The following is a 21,236-nucleotide window of genomic DNA, read 5'->3' as shown; positions in this document are numbered from 1 at the left end:
AGTGAGAAAGGTGAAAAATATCTTTCATCTCAAACACCTGCCAATGCATCTTGCCAGAGAGACTCCACTTGCTAGTCCATTTGTGGAATTTTTCTTCAGTGAATCTGTCATTTGTACTCTGTTGTAAGAAATATGTTGTAGCTTGATGCGGACTATCATTCACTATATTGTTGTGGGGAGGGGGGCCTACACCCTGAAGCATGCATGCTATGAGTTGCTCAGGCAGCTGCTGTGTGATACATGAGCTCTGGGAACCCAGTAAAGGTGGGCACCACAATGCAGGCAGGGGTGTCTTGAGCCTCCAACTGCATGGAATGGAGCAGAGTCAGGACATAGCTGCATGAGATGTCATTGTCACTGCCAAGAGCCAAGTTAACTCTTCCCTACTAATACTGAATTCAGCGCTTTGGATCCTCTCTCACCATATAAAACTGTGGCAGTTGTGCAACTAGGGAAGGGTTAACTTGGCTCTTACGTGTGACACCTCTCTTGCAGCAGTACACTGGCCCTACTCCACTCAACACAACCTGAGACCCAAGTCCCCTGCCTTCACGCTGGCACCCCAGGATACAAGCTTAGCCAAGTACACTTTTGGGAAGTAGGATCAGGGTAGCCATCAGGGAGGTGGTGAGCTTAACTTGTGGCACTGGTGCCAAAAAGGTTGACAACAATCGTGCTACATAGTCTGCAAAGATTATTTTTCACTTGCAACTCACCCTTGAATTTGGGGAAGGACAAGCATGGTTTCCTGGCCTTCTGGCTAGAAATTCAAATGGTAAGAAACATTCAGCAAATATTTCTAAGACAGTCTTATACTGAAGTTTTATATACTGGACTAGTGTTATGGGAAATTAGTTCCTGCACTTTGTTATTGATAGTTTATGAAAATGACAATAATGGTTTTTGTTCTGCATGGTCATAGGTAAAATATAAGGTCCATTCCAGCCATCACTTATGTGTGCAAAATTAAATTTAAAAACATCAGTAGTCCCTTTGGCTGCAGCAGAGCTACCCATTTGTTTAAAATTAAGTATGTGCTTAAGCATTTTGCACATTAATTAAGCATGTGCTTAAGTATTTTGCTAGATTGGATTATTAAGTAAAATGTACAATTTTGGAAAGGTCGCAAACCTTCCTCTCAAATAAATTTAATGTTATAAATACTTGAAGGATGGGGGTCATTTCAGAAAAAAGACCAGCTTTATCCAAACTTAATTAAAGTATTGACTAAGAGTTTCAAATATGTCTGTAGGATTTAAAAACACAAACTCCTAAGCATGACTCAATGGTATTCATGAGCCTAAGTCACCTTGTCAGCCCTGGAAATGAATATTTATCATATAATATTATTTTTATCAACACAGAAAGCTTAATTTGTTTTACTTTGATAACTAATGTTTCATGACAAGTTAAAAAACACTATCTTTGGATGTATTTTAGAAATTACATCTTTAAAGAACATTATATAATTTACCAAAAATAATATTATATTTCCAACTAATACGCAGCACATTTTCACAGATGTGTGTAGAAAAACATGTATAAAAGAAACTCATTTTAAAAAATAATTTCAAATACATAGCAACTGTTCTTAAAGTAATTTATTTTTTTAACTTGTAATAATCACAACCATATTTCAAACCATAATTCTATGATCTAAAATCTCTTCAGTTTACCAAAGTACAGAGGAAATGCACTTCATGGCAACAATGGTTCTAGCTGGTCCAAGTTAACAGGAATCCTGATGGTAAAGTTACATATTCAGCGTGGAATTTTATGAAGACTTGATGAGATGTAGCAGTAAATGAAGCAATGTTGGTATCCTAAAGTTAAAAAGAATAAGTCCAGATAGTGTTTCATCTCTTTAAGCATTTTTCTGTAGTGATGTAACTATTAGTATCAAAACAGGCAGTCTGATCCTGAGAGTATGTACCCATGTAAAGGCAAAGTGTGACTTAAGAACTATGGCCCAGATTCAGCGTTCTGTTTCTGTTCCAGATACTGAAGCGCAGGGGCTGAATTGTACTTACTGAATATTAAAGCACTATATGGAACATCAAGCATCTCAGTTCAGAGACAAGAAATCCCTGATGTTATCCACTAGATGTCACTAGACTGTCTCCATTTGGAAAAGCCTATCTAGACCAAACTTCCTAACAGCATCCAGCAGAAGCCCTTTAGTTACCTCTCGTATGGAAATGCTGCACAAACAACATTAAAAAATCAACATTATGACAAAATATAGAATACATACCATCCCACAGTATGGTCCAGTTGGGGGATAGGTGGCGTTTGGTCCGTTGTAAAGTATCAGGTAGTTTCTAATGCAGTCACCTGGATCATCAATATAGATGAAAACAAAGTTTACTTTTACGGTTCTTCCCTTTGGGGCAAAAATGACCCATTCACAATCAGTATTGTTTTGGTAAGTTGCAGGATAGTCTGGGCTGGTAAATGAACCAGTTTCACCATATAAGGTTCCTCCACATCCTGGAAAAAGACAGTATTAATTAGTTATTATTTATTTTTAGAAAATACCGCACAATGCAACTGCTCATTTTAGCATGCTTAGGGTTACCGTATTTCCAGTTCCACAAAAGAGGACTCCTGTTGGGGGGACACCTACCTCCAAACATACCCCTTGCCCTGTCAATGCCCCTCACTCCCAATCTGCAGCCCCCCAGGCCCTGCTGCTGCCACTTATTCTCAACCTGCAGATCCCTGGCCCTGCCAGTGCCCCTCACTCCTGAACCACAGTCTCTTCCCCCGCCCCCCACTCTTCCCCCTGGCTATCAGGCTATGTTGGTGCCCCTCAGCCCCAACCCACTGCCCCCCCACCATCCATGCTGCTGCCCCTCATTCCCAACCTACAGATTCCTGGCCCTGTTGGTGCCCCTCACTTCTGACCCGCAGCCCCACATTCCTGTTGATGCTCCTCAATCCTGACCTTAGCCCTTGCTGCTGCCAGTGCCCCTCACTCACAGCCAACAGCCCCCCCACCCCACTTGTGCCCTGTGCCCCAAGCTACAGCCCCCCAGCCCTACCAGTGCCCCTCACTCCTGACCTGCAGCTCCCTGCTCCCCGCAGCACTGCCGGAGGGGGCCCCCAGCTGCCCCCATCCTGACCATGCTGGAGTGCAATGGCTCCAATTCATGCAAGTGGCATCAGAGTCAGGCTCTGGCCTGGCCTTTGGCAACCCCTGCCCTGAGCTAGGGCTCCCACACCTTGCAAGGTGGCCTGGCCATGCCCCACCCCACCAGGCACTGTCTCCCAACCATGCTGCCCCTGTGAGAATGGGCACAGGGTTCTGTGGTGCTGGCCTGGCTCAGAGCTCCCCAATGCCCTCAAAGAGCCCCCCCACCCTCTTTCCCCGTTGGAGGGTAAGGCACTTCCCTCCCCGCCCTACCACTGGCCCAGCTTCCCGACAGCTTCCTCCAGCACCAGTAGGCACCTGCCCCTCTCATATTCCTTACACACATACACACACACACACACTCTCTCTCTCTCTCTCTCTCTCTCTCCAAGCCCTGGCCCTCCAACCACACTCCCCATAGGCTTACATGCATCCAGCTGCTGAGGCTGCTCCCACCACCTTGCCTGGCTGCATGCATGCCATGTGCATATGCATGCACAGATGCACATGGTACCCCCTGCCTCCAGTCACTCTCTCCTTGCTTCCACAAGCAGAGCAGAACAAAACCCCGGCTGTTTGTTCAGATTTCAAAAAAATGCCCAGACAGAGATCAGAGGATCCAAAAAGAGGACATGTCCAGGAAACCTGGACATATGGTTAACCCTAAGCATGCTGGAAAGTGCTATTGGTAGGAAGAGTGAACACCAAATAGGTGTAAAGGAATTTCTAGGTTCTAATCCCAGCTCCGCCACTCTGGAGCTGCCCTGAATCCCTGAAGCCTGCCCGGTCCAGTCTGCTGCCATGCACCTTCAAAACAAACTGGGCTGGCTCCAGACTGCAGGTGTGGGCTGGGCAGGCTCCATGCCTCCACATGCAGCTCCCCACCGGAGTGCTGGAAGTACCATATGGAAGCACGGAGTGGGCCCAACTCAATGGCATGCAGCTCTCTCCTGTAGTGCCAGGCGTTCCATGTTTTGGCATGGAGCCAGCCTAATCTGGTTTGAAGGTGCATGCTAGCAGGCTGAACCAGGTGGGCTCCAGGGATTCAGGGAAGCTCCAGAGACTCAGCTGGAGTTGTGCACCACCAGAGGGCTCTGCCTGCAGCAGGCCAGGAGTTCCCTGAAGGTGTGCACCATGGGGAGGGTATGGTAAGGGGGCCCACACCCACTCACAAACCCCAGACCCACCCAAACACACCCTCACAAGCATTCCCCCACAAACCCCACACCCACCCACACACATTCCCATACCCCTTCACAAACCCTCCCAAAGCACCATGCACACTCACACCCCCTACATCTCTTAACAAACTCCACACATGTACTCACCCCCACACACAAATCCCACACTCACCACACCCCCACCCCCACACACAATATACAAGAGTAAGACTTTATTTTGAGCTATTATGCGCTTACATTTGTATACACTATGCAAACACATGCAAACAAAATATTTTTTCTAAATAAAATTAAAATATGTTATAGTAGATGTTTGAGTTTTCATATATGATTTGGGCTTTTTTTCTGGTTCCAAGATGGCAAACCCCCCTTCCAGAAGGTGTGGAGGGGTGACTTCCAGTGTCAAAGGTTAGGAGTCAGAGGTGGGATTTCTGGTCCCAAGATGGCAGTGAGGGGGCAGGGCACCTGTCAAGGGGAAGAGTTACCCTTGCAGCCTTCAACAGCTCACCAAAAATTGTTAAGTGGCCCTCCAGCCGAAGTAACTGCCCACCCATGCATTATGTTATATATGGGTGGCTGGTTTGTGTTGCACCTAAATTGAACACACAGCATGTGTCCCAGACCCAGGGAACAGCCCCCCACCCTGGGACCCGTGGCTGTCCCATGGCCCATACTAACACTTTGGCCCTTTACAGACCCCCTGCCAGATCTCCAGGATTGGTGAGGGTACAGCTCTGGGTCCCAGTTCAGCCCCAGCAGTTTTGTGATTGGGATCTGACAAATTTTATGGCCCATCTGCATGCATGTGTGGCATGGTAGGATGTGCAGCTTTTGGGATGCGGTATAAAATTTCTCAAATTTCAATGTTGCCATTATTTTAACATCTGCTAGGGTCCTTAATTATTCAAGTCTTCTACAGTTCACTGAATGTATAAAGTGCTATTTAAGTGCTAAGTTTTAGTATGAAGAATCAGCTTCCACCATGAAACCTTTTTGTTTAAAGATTTGCCATAATTTATCAGGCCAGTAGTTTCCTTGCATTTTATGGAATTCAGGGCAGCAAGTAATGGACAACACTTTGTGGCACCTGTAACTTGTCTGATTGTGCATGTGAACTGAACAATGTGGAATCCATATACTGTCATATACAGCTATTCCTGCAAGAAAATGGTGGCCTGAATTTGGAAATCATTCATTGTTTTACTGGGAACTGTTTGTGAGATTTGTTCTATGCTTCCATATTACCAGAGGTATTTTGCCTCTTCCTTTGCAAAAAATCTTGCCCAAGGAATTACATCTTGAGATTAAACCAGAGTAGTTATATCAGACAGCATTAAGAATAGGTTGTATTGGGCTCATCTATACTGCCACCATGGCGGGTCCTAGGGAGATCGGAGCTGAGCATGCCCTGCCCACGTGAGTCAACTGATGTGCTCCAAACCTGGAAGTTTATCAGTGAGGCTGCTCCAGACCTGTACCCAATGGCTGCTCTCAGACCCACCTAGAGACCCAGAGACTGAGAGTGGGTGCTAGGGACAAACCCAAAGCAACCTCACCAGTGAGCTTCTGGGTCTAGAACGTAATTGTGGAGGTGGGTGGGTCATGCTCAACGCAATGCTCCGCAGGACTGTGGTATGCTGCCGTAGTAGACAACATGCATGTTGTGATCAGTGGAGAACTCCACTTAAAATCTGATGGCATGGCATAACTTGACGGTCCATTTATGACACAGAATGATCTAAAGTGATAAAGTCAGTATTTCTAGTTCTTCAAAGTGTTTTAAGCAATCTAAGACATGACTTATTAAGGTTTAGTTTAACCTCTTGCTCATTGCTTTAGAGATACTGGGCCTTTTAACCTGGATATGTTTACCTATGGATTGCTGTCTTACCAGTTGGTGATGAAGTCCAAGTGATCTCATATCCATCATGAGCAACTAAAATGTCACTCTTGAAATGTAGGTAGATAACCTGATTTTTAGGGAAGATGGGACTGGGCACAGTATTTCCACAATACCTGCCAAGTAGTGGGGAACTGGCATCACTTCCATTTCTGACCTATAAGAGAATATAAAACCATTGTTAACATAGGGTAACCATATATCCCAGTTTAGCTGGGAGAGTCCTGGATTTCAGAAGCTGATCCTGGCCAGCTGCTGAGAATTATAGTGAGCATCCTGGAAACACGGGGATGCGGGGTGCAGTCTGGCTAGGAGTCGGAGAGGAGTGGAGCACCTTGCAGGCAGGCACCACTGCCTGCGTGGCATACAACCATGACTCCATTGACTTGTGTAAAGCGGGATGGGGGGCAGTGTCCCAAATTTCCTGGATTATGTCCTGGATTTCTGAGGTTTCCATATGGCCAGTGTATGTTAATGTTAAATCTGTTTATAAACTGTACATGAAACAAAGCACAGGCAGGGTTCAAAGATTTTGTGAGTTTTATGTGTATTGTGATTTATGTTTCACGGTAAATATATACAGCAAATGGCTTTTTTCCTACTGTAAACTGCTGCTTAAGAGTGAGAGGAGACAGTCAATTAGTCTCCTATGGCTTTTTAAGCAACAGCACAGAACATAATATAAACGGTAATTTTAAATTAAACATTATAGTATGGTACATTTTCCATCTAATGAGAGTTGCTGGCTTAAGTTTAAACTTTGCATTTAAAATACACCTGTATATGTTTTGTTCCTATTACAAAATCTTAACATTTTGCAGGTGTTTTTACCTTTCCCCGTTAAGACGAAGGATGGGTCACATTACAAAGCTCAAGTTTTGAATATAAAATTTCCCAGAGTTTAGAGAATGATGGAGCTAGGACCCACTCAAATAAATGAGTAAGGAAGGATCATAGCATAAAAGAAATGAAGGACAGATAATTTTCTCACAAAGAAACCTGATTTCTGATAGATGAATAAATTTGTGCTAGCAACTTAAGGATTCACAGCAATGCTTTCATTACTTGTGCAGAGACTGAATAAAAGGTTTGTGTGGACAGCAGAATAATAATCTAAATCAGACTGCACTTCATTCAAGTGATATTGTTCTCACCTAGCCACTGAATTTTCAAACACCTTTGCAACTGCTCTATTTCTGCTGCTTCAACCCCTTTATCCATTATTTTCATACATTTGAAGGAAAATTTAACATTTATGACAGGTAATCCTTCAGCCTGTAGGGTTTTGGATATTCACAGATGAAAAAAATTACAATGTCAACCATACCACCTTGAAGTTCCCTCAGTGGCTAGGTGATGACATCACTTGGGTGAAGAGTAGCCATCTATTTTAGATTGTTACATTGCTATCCATCACAATGGCATCTTCAACATAAAACTGATACCTATCATAGTGTCCCCTGTAAATCTTTGGGCAGGGCTTGATCCAAGCCAGTTAAAGTCAATAGAAAGACTCCCTTTGACTTGAACAGACTTTTGAGCAGGTGAGAGTGCAAAATCTGTTAATACCTCTAAGAAATCACGTGAACATTGCCGAGTGTCTTCCAGATTGAAAGCATGGAAAAAGAGAGAAATTGTGTGATTCAGTGGAGCTCGCAGAATAATGGTACAATCCAGGTTATTGGGATGAAGACCAGGCCAGCCAGGACTTTTCAGATAACCAAATGACTGATTATATTCTCTGCTGCAACCTTTGGTGGGAGAAAGCAAAAGATTTATATGCCTTATAAATCTCTATATCACTTTCTGTTAACTATCCGTAGTTACAAAAAGGAATCTGTACGTAGATGCTTTAGGAACTTTTTCAAACTTACCTGCAGCTTGATAGGTAAACCTGACTCCATTATTAATCATATATTCCTCTGATCTGAAAGTCACAATGGCAGTGCGGCCATGAGAATAAAACACAGGGATTGCAAAAGTTTCAGTGCCACAGAATCTATGGATTTGTCCACGGTTATTCTGAAATTAAAAATATAAGCGCTTTATAGGTGACTTTTAAAAGGTAATCCGGTTTCTTGGGTTATCTAACTTTACACTAACAGATCTTCTAGTAATTTAATAGGTTTCTGTATTAAAATCTGATTTCATATAGCAGTGTTAAGCAAAATGAACCCATAATTTAGAATTATCTGGGTAAACAAATGATACTTGTCACATATTAGACATTTGGACATTTTACATGAAGAAAACTGAAAAACCAATCGAGCAGGTATTCACTTTCATTTTTATAGTCTCCACTTTTTTGCTTCCATCTTTCCCAAAGCAACATTTTATAGAGATTACTTATCAATGGCTAGTTGTAATAGTTCGTGTGCTATCTATTCTCAGGTAACAAAACTTCCTTTTTTGATTATATGTAAAATGTCACTTTCCTATGGCATTCTTGCCATATAAAAATGGCCTCTGAACGTTAACAGTATTTACAGTTCTGATGATAACCATGAGCCAACAGAGACTAGCACCAGGACTAAAGGCCCACTGATATGTTTCTGGAGTTATTTTAATGTGCACCTTTTACATTAATCACCAGGCATCTGGGTTTTCCATTTGTCATGGAAAAATGTGGCAAAACCTGGCCTTTCTCATTTTAAGGAAAAACCCGGATTTTCTCCTTTAAAGGAGATTAAAGCAGGAAACAACGGGTTTCTTCTTGCAGGGTGGCAGAGTTCCAGTCTGCAAGGGGGTGGGGGGAGAAGCAGAAGGGAGATCAGGCAGGGGGTGCCATGTGCATATGCGCACATACACATGCACAGGTCCATCAGGCAGCCTAGAGAGCAGCTCCCTGCAGGTAAGTCTGGTGGGGCTGGGGTGGGGAATGGGATTGAGGCCTCCATAGTGAGGGAGGGAGGCAGGGCTGGGGCTGAGGCTGGAGCTGGAGCTGGAGGTGGAGCTGGAGCTGTGTGGGTCTTAGGACCCAGGGCTGGAATTCATGTCTGCAGGGCCCAGGAAGAGAGTGGGAAAAAGCCAAGGGCAGCTAGTCTTAGGGGGCCAGTGGGAGGCTGATTCCTCACTGGTGTGTGCGCTCCCAGGGAGGCATGGGGGAGTAAGGGGCACTGGCAGGGCTGGGCAGGCTGTGGTTCAGAAGGGGTACCAGCAGGGCTGGGGAGCTGTAGTGTGGGAGTGAGGGGCAATGACATCGGCAGGGCACTGGCAGGGTACAGCTCAATGCCACAAAGTGTGTGTGTGGGGGTGCCCACAACAGGACCCACATCCTGGTGAGCAAAGGGGACAGGGGGAGTTCTTTATTATAGTGATTGAGGTGCTGGTAGGCTTCCAAATTGCTTTAAAATTGTTAACATAACAATAAAACATTTTGTTCAGCTGATATCTATATATATAGCGGTGTTTCATTTTTACTCATGGCAAAACCTGGATTTTGGAGGTACTTTTAATCAGGGAATTTGCAATTTTTTCATCAGAGAAAACCAGGATCACTCCTTATCACACACTGGGTGCATCTACATAAGTTGCTTACTGTGCATTAGCCTAATACTGCGCACTAGTGTGTCACAACAAAAAACATGCCAATAGCCTACTGTACAGTGTTATTAGGCTAATGCACAGTAAGTTTCACTAAATAACCATTCACTGGCACTACTGTGCAGTAACTCTACATACTACACATTTAATTAGTACTTTATTAATGAAGTACAGTAAAATCTCTGCTATCCAGCATTCAACTAGCTGCAATACTTGGTTAACTAGAATTTCTGGCTAGCCAGACACAGGGGAAAGCTTGCACACGGTGGCTACTGCTGCTTTGCATGCGGCCACCATGCCACCACACTCCCTCACCTCCCCATTTACTCTGCTGGCTGGACACTTGGGCTGCCCTGTGCTTCTGCTGTTCTGCAGGCTGAGTTCCACTCTGCGCTGCACTCTGCAGCTGCCACCACCCCACTGCTTCCTGCTCCACATCTGGCCACTGCCACCACCAGCCACCCTGGCTCTGCATCCAGTCAGAAACACCTGTCCTTGAGGTAACTGGCATTTTTAGATTACCGACACTTGCCATTCCCCACTCGTGCTGGATAATGGGGATTTTACTGTACTAAACTAAATGTGCAGTATCTCAGGCACATTAATGAACGTGTAGACATGCCCTTATTTCCATAAAAATAACATAATGCCCTAGTATGTTAAAATCAGACATTCAGTCACTACTAGAGGTGAATAAAATGTAAGAGCAATTTTCGCATCAGTAACCAAAGGAAATTTAGTAATGCTAAATGTAATAGAAACAAACTACATCTCTCTGTACCTTTTTATAAAAAACAATTTTTGGAAGGAATATTAACTCTTATATATCCTAAATATTCCACTGCCATGTGTTCATAACAACCTACCATGGAGCATTTCATCAATGTTAATTTTGGCAGATGACTTGTTTCCTGTAACTGTGGAAAGTTTGAAGTACAAAGTGGGCCACATTCACCTCTGTGCTCTAGACTTGCATAAGCTCTGCCTTTCCATATGAATCTTTAGTAGTACACAATGACTTGCCTGGGGCACCCTGCACATGGCTGAATTTCATTCGGTAACCATACTTACTTATTAAATTATCATCTTCTTTATACTCTCTGAAGGAGTGAGAGATCTTTGAGCAGAGCCATGCATTGTGCAAGTCTTACCATTGTGCGGTCCTGGAATTCCAGGTAATTCTGAGAGCAGTCCTGGCTGGAATGGAGACGGAATGTCTCTACTGCCAGTTTGACTTCTTCTTGTGGAGGGGCATCGATGATCCAAACGCAAGCAGTAAATGGTGGATATGCATTCGGAAAATTAGGTGATATTGCTGTCTGTTGGGTAGAAGTTGCGTTATATATTCCTCCACACAGTCCTGTTGGAAGCAGTAACAGCTTAATCATCTTGCTACAACAAAGCATACCATTCTGAAAATTCATATCTATCAGTCTCTGTGCCTGTATGTATCCACATTCAGATAAATGTATATTTCCCATATTCCCCTGGTATTTATTATGCCTGCATGGTGAACTGCTCTTGAGGCTGATGACTACCTTGAAGTAAAAGGTGACAGACTAGGTAGGACTTCATTTGGAATCTTGTACTCCTGGCTTAGCTATAGGTCTTTTGGGAGTTATAGCAAGGTATACCCTACCATTGGTGTATATCTATCTTGAGTTATGGTGTTGATAAGGGGATGATGGATTCATTGCTTACATGCATCCAGGTCCCAGGTACATGCACCTTACTTATATGTACCTCTTGTCTTTGAGATACAAAGCAGACAGACAACATACTTACTATCCACAGTTGTGTAGGTAACGTTGAAACCTGCCCTTTCAACAGATACATCTGTGGAAAACTTCACAGTCATGAAGTTAGTGGTAGAAAGAAAAGGAGCTGGAATGGTGGAGCCACAAAACGTGCCAACTAAATTAGCATTTTCATTCTCTCCATCATACAACTAAAAGAGAGAAAGCCTTTGATAACTCACAGGTATTTTGTCATATACAAATGACAATAAACAGTTTAACATACATCTAGTTCTCTGAACTCTTGTTTGACCTTAACATTTCTAAGAACATTTTCTCCCATTAGAAGAAGGAAGATGCTTTTGAGTATTATTGGTAGCCAGTAACTGGTGATAGTTTACATCTTAGATCATGACAATCTAATTTCTGAACATTCCAAGTCAACGGAAAACCAATGCCTATATTGGTCTTTATAGGCATTTTTAAAAAGAAAATTCAAACATTTCATTTTAGTTAGAAGCCATTTCTGTCACAAATATTTTGATGGAAAATTCTCGACCAGCTCAACAAAATATCTAATTTGACCTGGAACACCAGAGTTTGTCTCTCCTTTTCCTTGTCTTACATACTAGAGGATCAGACTCAAGAATATTCAAGACAGAATCTACTCAGTGTAGAGGAACTATTATCAAGATTTACCTTCCAGTGGTCTAAAACCAAAAAGTGCTTTTAAACAATCTATTACAATAATATAGTTCTTCATGTTTCCTTTCAAGATGCTTGGCTTCATTTGTCTGTTTCTTTTTTCTATTTTTATTTTCATTTTAAGAATTAAGTAGGCTACACATTTATGCTTGAAGTCTAAGGATGAAAGCTTGTCCCCACTAAAGTCAGTGGTGAAACTTCCTTTGATTTCAAAGAAGGCTGGTTTTACTTGGAGACCTTACTGTAAGCTATTAATGGCCAACTTTTTTGCCCTGCAGCATGGATATGTGGGTTGGGTCTGCAGGCCAGATCCTGTCTGTGGGACCCATCCAGCCATATTTGGCCCCTGTCCTGCCTGCCATATTGTGGCTGTGGCCGCAGCCTCAGGCATACGGGATGGGCTCCACTGCACCAGCCTGGGCCTATGTATACTGGATTAGGCACCTCCACCCTTGCCCCAACCCCAGCCCTGGCCCCATAGGCACTGGATTGGGCCCCTCCACCCCAGCCCTGCATGTGCTGGATCAGGCCTCTCTGCTAAATCAGGTATCACATGTGATAGATTGGGCCCGCTGCCCCAGCCTTGGACCTGTGCATGCCAGATCAGGCCTGCTGTCCCAGTTCCTTACTGATGAGATCCAGTGTACAGAGCCATGTCATCTGGTCTGTGGGACTTCACAATTTGGTGGTGGGGTCAGCGTTCCCTCTAAGCTGCATGGCATGTGAGGCCATGCAGTTGCACCTGGCTATGCAGCATGAGTGCACCTGTGTGGCTGTGCATGCCACATAGCTTACAGGGAACACTGGTGGGGGTGTGGTTGCTGTGTTAATTGCCACTTCCTGCCCCCCCCATCAAATTTCCAGACCCTTGGGGGACCCCATGTGCCATATCACACAGATCTGTGGTCCAGGAGTTTTGCACCCTGATCTCAGCTATTGAAGAATCCTGATGATTTAAAAGCAGCAATTAGCTTCTCAATTAAGTTCTTTCTCTACTAACTACATTTTAATTGTAGGTCCATTGGTGGAAGGTGTAGATTGTCTGTCTTGATTAGAATGCTAATTTTCTTACCTTAACATAATCATATCGGCAGCTTTGAGCTGATGGTGCTTCAAGAGAAAATGTGGTGAAGGTGAAGTTGATCTGCTTGTTTATAGGAGCAGCTATGATCCACACACAATCCAAATTTTTGTCATATCTGCCATTCATGTCAGAATCTGGAGAGCCAAAGCTGTAACTGGAATTGGTCAGATAACCACCACAGCCGTGCTGAGGTCCTGTTAAAGAAGCAAAAACAATTTTAAGTTATGATAGTTATTTACACATTCACTCTTATTTTAATTTAATGTTCCAGGCTTTTCTTTTATTCAGAACAGCATTTCACTGCTTATCTCAGGGCTGTTGAACTTTTGGCTGGGGCCTGTATGTCCCATTGGCTGTACCAGCAGTGGCTGCACTCAGTAGGGGCTGTAGTGATAGAGACCACAAGGCCCCCAAGCTGTGCCCTGCATGCAAGGGAGGTCCCCCCAATACCTGCTGTGCAGGGTGGGTGGGCATACAAAATCCAGGTGCCCCTGCATAGTAGCTTATCTCACCTGCAGCTCCCTCTGGGTTTCTCCATGATACTATACCACTGTCAGTTGCTGCATCCCCCAGCACTGTGGGTTGCATGCTGTGCTGCCCCATCCCCTGGGGCTGGGTTAGGCAGTGGAAGTGAAGGACAAGTGAGAGCCCAGGGGCCACATGTTACCTAACCCCTTACAGGCTGCTTGCAGCTCACTAGCCGCCAACTGGACAGTGCTGCCTTATCTCACAAGGCTATTGAGAAAACTATGTGAATGGTTAAAATACTTTTTAAAAGTGCTAAATAAATGTGAATTATGTTTAAGGATAGAAAAATGAGTTTAAAAAGGCAAGTCACTGACACAGACAAAATAGATTAAATCATACATTTCCCTGATCTTCTTTAACCGCATAGGAAAAGCCATTAAAACGCCCATGAATGAACTGAAACTTAAGACAGGGAAGAATTATGATGGGATGAGTCAAACTCTTCAGCCATTTGAAAATGCTACCCAATTGGAACACAGTAAACAAAAAAACAAATAAATGATGCTACCCAAACACAGTAAATACATGAAAAATGCCACCCAATTGGAACACAGCAAATAAACAAATTTGAAACGATCTGCTTATCTTAAGAGGAAGTAAAATGATTATTGTTGCTGTGGATTTTAGAAGAGAAGCCAAGGCTTTCAAACAAGGTTAATAAGTTTTGATTGTTGAATGTTAGAGAATTCTCAAAATCCCCAGATTCTCAGAGTGCTCAGCACTGAAAACTAGGCCTGCCACTGAAATCTCTAGTTAGGTACCCAAAATCACTAGTCATGTCAGAAAATACTGGGCAAGGAGTCTTGAAAAAAGGAAGCAAATGATAGAGGAAAGAAATGTAGATAGAAGTGTAATGAATATACACGTAATTATAATTCCTTACAGCTGCTAAATTCTAATTTAAGGTGTGGCCAGAAGTAGTATTTTTTTCATCTTTTATCTGACCCTACAATTCTCTGGACAGTAGGGGGCACCATGTCTTTAACTTTGAAAATCCAGTGGACAATCTAGTTATTTGTACATCACGCCCATATTTCTGGAGCTAATCCAACTTTGTTTGATTTTTTGTAAGGCCCTAGGTTCATATGCAGACAACTCATTCAAAATGCTCTGATTTCCAAAATACTAAGCTTCAGGCAGACTTGCTGCTCACTTTTAATTAGCTCTCTAGATAGGGGTAATAGATAATTAGCCTTTGGATCTAGTTGTCAAATTTTTGGTTACCCAGATTTGAATATTTGGTCCTGTAATTTATTAAAACTTGCTAGATTAGATAGATTTCTGTTTGTGATGATCATTTATAACCTGAAACACTTTTATTAACTTCTAATGCTAAATTACGTGTAAAGTATAGGTTATTTGCAGGGACATTTGCTAGCATTTGGCATTCTGGTTTCCTGGGATTGGATCACTTCATTTTGCTGGTTAAAATGTATCATCTGTTAAAATCTTAGGCCACCCTCTGCTTTCTGTGGGCATTCTTATCCAGTTACCTAACTCATGCATGAAAACATATTGAGTGTTGTTAATGATTCTAATTTAGACTGAATGTTATAAAGAGTGCCTGTACACTACAGGCTGTGGGCAGTGAGTGTCTGTCTGCTGTTTCTCACAGTGAATGTTTGTATAATAATTAAGCAAAATAATCCACAGTTATGAATCAGCAGCCTGAACATTGTTTTGGAATCTCATTTGCGTATGTAACATCTGGCTTTCTGGCCATTGGAAGTTGTCTTAACTTTGACACTGATGCATTTAAAACCATATAAATATGGGCACCACCTGAGTTACGGTTACAAAACTTAAATCAGAAGTAAAATGAGGCCCAGAGGACTGCATCAGCAATTGTGTCAGTGGCAACATCATTCTGCAAAACTGCTATAACTACATCAGTGAACTCAAATTAAGGTCATCGTGCTATTCTCTCTGAGGCAGAAAAATCTCCACTTAAATAAGATGTTATAAGGAAGGTTCAAATGCTTCAGTGGTTTAGGTTTTTTTAAAAAGCAACAAGTAACAAGCAGAGAACACATAATGGAACAGAATGAAAAATCAAACATTAGCAGGATCCTGTCCAGAGACTTGGACACATCCAGTAAAATGTCAGAAAACTGGAAAACTCTTAAAGTAACTTTGTCACCACTGCAGAATTTAGAAGAAACATGTGGGAAATGCAACCATTTAATTCTGTTCAATAAAGCATTTGTACAACAAGCAAATTGTCCGAGAAGAGAATGTTTGTGGGCTGGAGTGCTGCTTTGCTATATTCTTTTCAGTGTTAGCTCTTGTTCAAGATAAACACAATCTTTTCAAATCAAGTCTATTAATGCTATTTCCTGCCAGGAGCTGGGCACTCTGGACTTCATCCATGAAATCATTTAAGCATATGATCAACATCAAGCAAGCAGACATCTGACTGAAGCCTGAGAAGCAAAGATTATTAGTGCAGAACTAGTGCTACATTAGCTTGACTATATCACTTCCAGGTCTGCGGTTAGCTTGCACAAGGCCTGCATGATTCTGCTTCGAGCTATAGAGATGTCCGATAGTTATCCCATGTCAGGCCATCTCATAAAGCTCCTCCCCTTCACAGTTAGATCCGGTACCACAAAAGTCCTCAGTATGTGTTAGGGCTGCCTTGGGCCACAGTTATTAGTTTCCCTTTTCTGGGTGCTGGGTTTTTGCTTGTAGCTGTGTTGGTCTAAAGATATAGGCAGGCAAGCTTCTTTGGGAAGATGGGATTCTATCTATCTATCTATCTATCTATCTATCTATCGTTCTTTGGGTAGGTGTGATATCATAGATACCCAAAGAAACTTGCCTGCCTTTTCTGGGTGGGAACCAGAAACCTGGGTTCTTCTAGATTCACCACACTCATCAATTGAAGATGCTTGTATAAACACAACACAGAAAATAAAACACAGGGATGCTGCCTGTGTGTCTACAACAGCAAAAACTGTGCTGATGCAAAGAAGTAAAAAGGTTAAGATCCAAATAAAGATGAATTCAGTCTAGCTAGAATAGCTGATATAGCTTCTGTGGGGAGATTAAATTAAATTAACACTGATATGATTTACAAGTGAGAAAGTTTCCATACCAGTTTTGAGACAAAAATAGAAAATTATGAAATATTATTAGTGATAGCTAGAATGAAAACTAAGATCCTGAATCAAGCGAAATGAAGAGCTCTGCTGGTTTAAAAATCTATCTGTGCTGGGCTTCTTTTCAGCACAATTCACTTTCGCCTCTAAGCATAATGTATAACAGTTAACAGAACAATAGTTTTATTACAGAGTAGTAAATCCTTAATAGGAAAGACCTGCAAGCTAAGATACTTCTGTTTCCAATTACTTTAGGAAACAAAAACTCACAGTTAGAGATAAACATTTTTGCACTGCACTAAACTGCTTTTTACCCAAAATCCAGCTGCTCATTATGATAATCACCACCATTGATTCCAACCATCATAATGGAACAATTGCACCATATTTCTGAAAAGAACCCCGATTTGGGAGGTCAACAATCAGCACTTGATAGCTATGCATTGTCCTGCTGACACATTTAGCTGGAATAGGGCAAAAAAGAATAGAAAGTTAGGCAAAACTTCAGGACTGGGAAACCTGTTGGACTATGAAAGTAGAGGAAATCCCATCATTTGGGATATACACAAATAGTTTGGATAAAAGCAATAAGAAATGTACTTTATAGATCAATACTGCACTGACAAGTAGGGGCAATGCGTAATATAATATCATGTTCCTACTCCCAGCTGCTGCCTCTAAATCAAATAAAACAAAACAAAAAAGATGAAGTTATCATTAAGCAAACTCTAATAATTTCCTCCATGACACTAGCATATACAGAATTGGGGTGAGGAAGAATCTTTGTAGCTGTGTGTCTTTGAAACACAGAAATTGGTAAAAACTAACATTTATTCTGCTAAAGAGGCATTAAAATCTTCTAATTTTTAAATATCTTAAAAAAAGAGCTGCAGGTAGCTAAACAGATGGCATTTTAGAACACAAACATTAATATTAATGGAAATACTTTATTTTCAAGTAACACGAATACCACAATTTGTCTCACCCGGATTCAAAAGCAGTGTTGCAGTTCTTCATAGGGAGTAATCATAATACATTCGATTTTCTATATTACAGGAATGTTACATATTTATCCTTCTACTTTCTAGATCACATGTGACACCACTTAACATTTCTGGCCACTATGGACTTAACCCTGATCTGAATTAAGCCAATGTATTTATAGATTAACTTTACTGCAGTCAATGCCTTTCTAATCACTCTTCAGCACTGGCAGGTGCTAACAGGCATACCTGGCTGCCAGTGGAAATTTTACACACTCCTTTAGGATGGGTTTCAAATATCCATACTCACTCAGTAACTGTGCGGGTGAAAAGGATTATAGGAAATTCATATACCTAGGACCTGTCCTAGAACCTATGAAGAAGGGTTTCTAAACCCCAACAGCCTCAGATTTAAAGTTTAGTTGAAAAGTTTGTTAATGCTGAAGCCAACTTGATCCCCTTCATACTACAACATGAATGTTGCAGCAGGTCACTTGCAGACTGACTTGCACCCCAAAACCAACAACAGTCCATGAACAGGCTCTAAAAAGCACAAGATTTCTCTTGGTCACCTGCCATTAGCAACGCTGAAATGGGCTCTGGGAGCAGGAAGGGCATTCTGCAAGCCAGGATGACTGAGCAATCACATGCTGTGACATTCAAGTCTGCTGAACCCAATTCTGCTTTGTTAGAACATAGTTTGACAAACTCAGCTAGAGACAGGTCAGATTTGTGTTTTCAGACTGCTCACCAATCCCTAGTATAGCAACCCAAGCATTTTCTAAGCCAGATCTGACATAATGCTGTAGAACTGTAGCAGATATTCTATTCCACCTGTTTCTGTGCTGTCTTTGTGTACTGGGTTTGTATACATCCGGGCTTCATACTAATATTTTCCTCAACACCATTGAAATGTATTAAGTAGCAGTATTGGAGTGTCGTTGTAGCTGTGATGGTCCAGGAAATGTATGAGAGGTAAAGACTTTTTTGTGATATGTTTTACTGGTCCAACTGCATACAAAAAATTCTTACCTAATTGCATTAATGGATTTCCTGGCTTCATAACTAGCCAAAACTTTGCCTATATCACACACCAGATTTCTTCTCAGTCAGAAAATTTGACTCAGCATTTTTCTCCATCTTTATACAGAAGCAATGAGGGTGAGGGGTTAGATGTTCAGGGGTAGTCATTGGTTTCAGTGAAAGGATTACAATATACATCAGCTGAACATTTGTTCTCTGAGTCTGAATTCTCTCTATTCTGTACCCTTTCCCTCTTCTATGTCCATCTTACTATTACAAGCTTGTTATTGATGACAGACGACATATGACCATGAGGGATTTATCAGCCGTCCTTATTGAGTAGCCAATAATTTCTTTTTCAGAATGTTTTAATCTGCTCAGCATTAATCCATTAAAGAGGCAGTGCACTTTTGTTTGTTTTGTGAGAAGAAATAGATTGGATCCTAGATGACAGACATTTCATAGAGGGATATATACTGCTGAGCTAACAGCCAACTCTGTATGTTGCAGGGGTATTTAAAAATATATTTTAACAGTACAAGCAACTAATAAAGCTAAGCTGTCTACCCAATGCATGCTTAGCAGTATTTATTTCTTGACACATACTGCAATTACAAAACACTGCTAAGCAGTATAGAAAGAGTTAATTAATTATAAAGCAGTATTATATCAGGGTGGTCAAACTGCAGCTCCTGAGAAAGTTAAATGAGGCTCCTGAAGAGAGAAGTAGTTTTATAGAAATAATCTCTCTCTCTCTCTGTTTATTATTTTCTATTCTGATTTTCTTCAGTTCTTACTTATTGCTTATTCTACAAAGTCATGTCAACAACTATTACTTGAGATGGCACACTGCATTAAGATAATTGAGTCAGGGGCATGCATCTCTTGAAAGCTGTGTGTCCTGTGATTCTTGCCTGTGTCAAGATTTTGGTTTGTAGCCAGAACGGTTAGAAAGTTTCTCCACTCCTATAGTATAAGGTGGTTGAAGACAGGCAGTTAGTGTTCTATACAGTAAAGATCATCCTAACTAAGGAAAAGAGTTACGACATTTATTAGCCAGTTATAGGCAAGTTATTGACCTGTTGGATTGCATGACACTCTGGTAACAGGTAGCTGATTAGTACAGTGTAGTACAGGAGAGGGCCACAGGGCCCGGCAGCCCTGTGCCCAACCAGACTGGGACATGGGGACATAAGTTCACATGATCTAGCCATGCCACAGCGTTACCCGATTCTTTCCTGCCATGACTTGATGTTGGAAGATATTTTATTGGAGGATGTTCAGTTCCACTGCAGGGTTGACTTGGATGCACTGGGCTTAGCTCTTCTTTGGGGCACCTACCTCCCCTACACCCTGTCCACGTGCCATCCATATATTAAAGCATTGATCTCATACTTGAGTTTTGCCAAGTGATGTCTTCCTTTTCTATAATGTTGTAGATTTGTGGTGGTTGTGAGCCTGCCTCTAATGTATGACGGCCACTTTGGACTTACCAGTCCCCTATCAGGGCATCAGGTATGTAAGAAGAAATAAAAAGCAACACAAAATAGGCAACTTGGAACTTAGTTGAGTCTCTCAGCCTTCTTGGCCTTGCAGCTTGCCAGTGGAGTCCTCCCACATTGTATGTTAGATTCTAGAGGCCCATAGAGGTTCTCCTCTCTTCCTGCAGGGCCCATCTTCTTTGTCAAAAAAAAAAGGAAAAAAAAAGAACTGACTGCTAATGACATTGGCTGGGTTCACCTCTCTGCAGCAGCATCCCAGCATCCCCTGGAGGGTCAGATCACCACCTAGGCTGTGGGTCTTTCTCAGCTGTGAGCAATCAAGCGGACCCAGGTACAGGAGCACAGTTTAGCCTGTGCCTTTCCCTTTAACCTGGCTTGGTGCTTGCTTCTCCCATCTTCAGCCCCAATATCAGGGCTCAACCCAAACATTCCCCACCGGCAAAGCCAGCCATAAAGAAAAGAAAAAGAAACAGGGCCTTAATTGGAGTGTGGCCACTTCTCTTGTGGCCGCCTTGTTCTCTGGCATGGTTTCCAGCCACCTCCTGCTACTTCTCCACCATGGGTTTGAAGCCAGTGTTTTCCTGGCTTACTGAGGCTCCTCCAAGCTTCCCGGTAGGGAGCAAGCTGGCTTTCCCTTCTGCAGGTCTTCTCCTCCAGTGTCTCAGAGTTCTCGCACTGCTGCTCCCCCATGGAGCAGGTCATGCCCATCTCTCGCTCTCAGCAAGATGCCAGAAATACTCACACAGCTGCGGGGCAGTCCAGTCTGGACTGAACAGCTGCAAATAAAGCACAGCTCTTGTAGTGCTCTCCATCTCCC

General features: G+C 42.4%; 1 protein-coding gene across 1 annotated transcript in view; it reads right to left on the bottom strand.

The window, feature by feature from the left end:
- Positions 1–1,583: 1,583 nt before the first annotated feature.
- Positions 1,584–21,236, bottom strand: part of CUBN (cubilin) — a 251,865-nt gene continuing 232,212 nt past the window's right edge. Inside the window, exons 60-67 of the mRNA XM_019532506.1 lie at positions 13,271–13,476; positions 11,543–11,705; positions 10,909–11,117; positions 8,089–8,236; positions 7,784–7,965; positions 6,206–6,371; positions 2,255–2,490; positions 1,584–1,823 (exon numbers count right to left, since the gene is read on the bottom strand). Of these exons, the coding sequence (XP_019388051.1) occupies positions 1,716–1,823; positions 2,255–2,490; positions 6,206–6,371; positions 7,784–7,965; positions 8,089–8,236; positions 10,909–11,117; positions 11,543–11,705; positions 13,271–13,476 (1,418 nt within the window). The 3' untranslated portion in view covers positions 1,584–1,715. The remainder of the gene's footprint in view (positions 1,824–2,254; positions 2,491–6,205; positions 6,372–7,783; positions 7,966–8,088; positions 8,237–10,908; positions 11,118–11,542; positions 11,706–13,270; positions 13,477–21,236) is intronic.

This window comes from Crocodylus porosus, unplaced genomic scaffold, assembly GCF_001723895.1.
Source record: "Crocodylus porosus isolate Cpor-Errol unplaced genomic scaffold, CroPor_comp1, whole genome shotgun sequence".
NCBI classification, from domain to species: Eukaryota; Metazoa; Chordata; order Crocodylia; family Crocodylidae; genus Crocodylus; species Crocodylus porosus.
The sequence above is the reverse complement of the archived record's forward strand: the minus strand, read 5'-3'. Positions and strand labels throughout refer to the sequence as shown.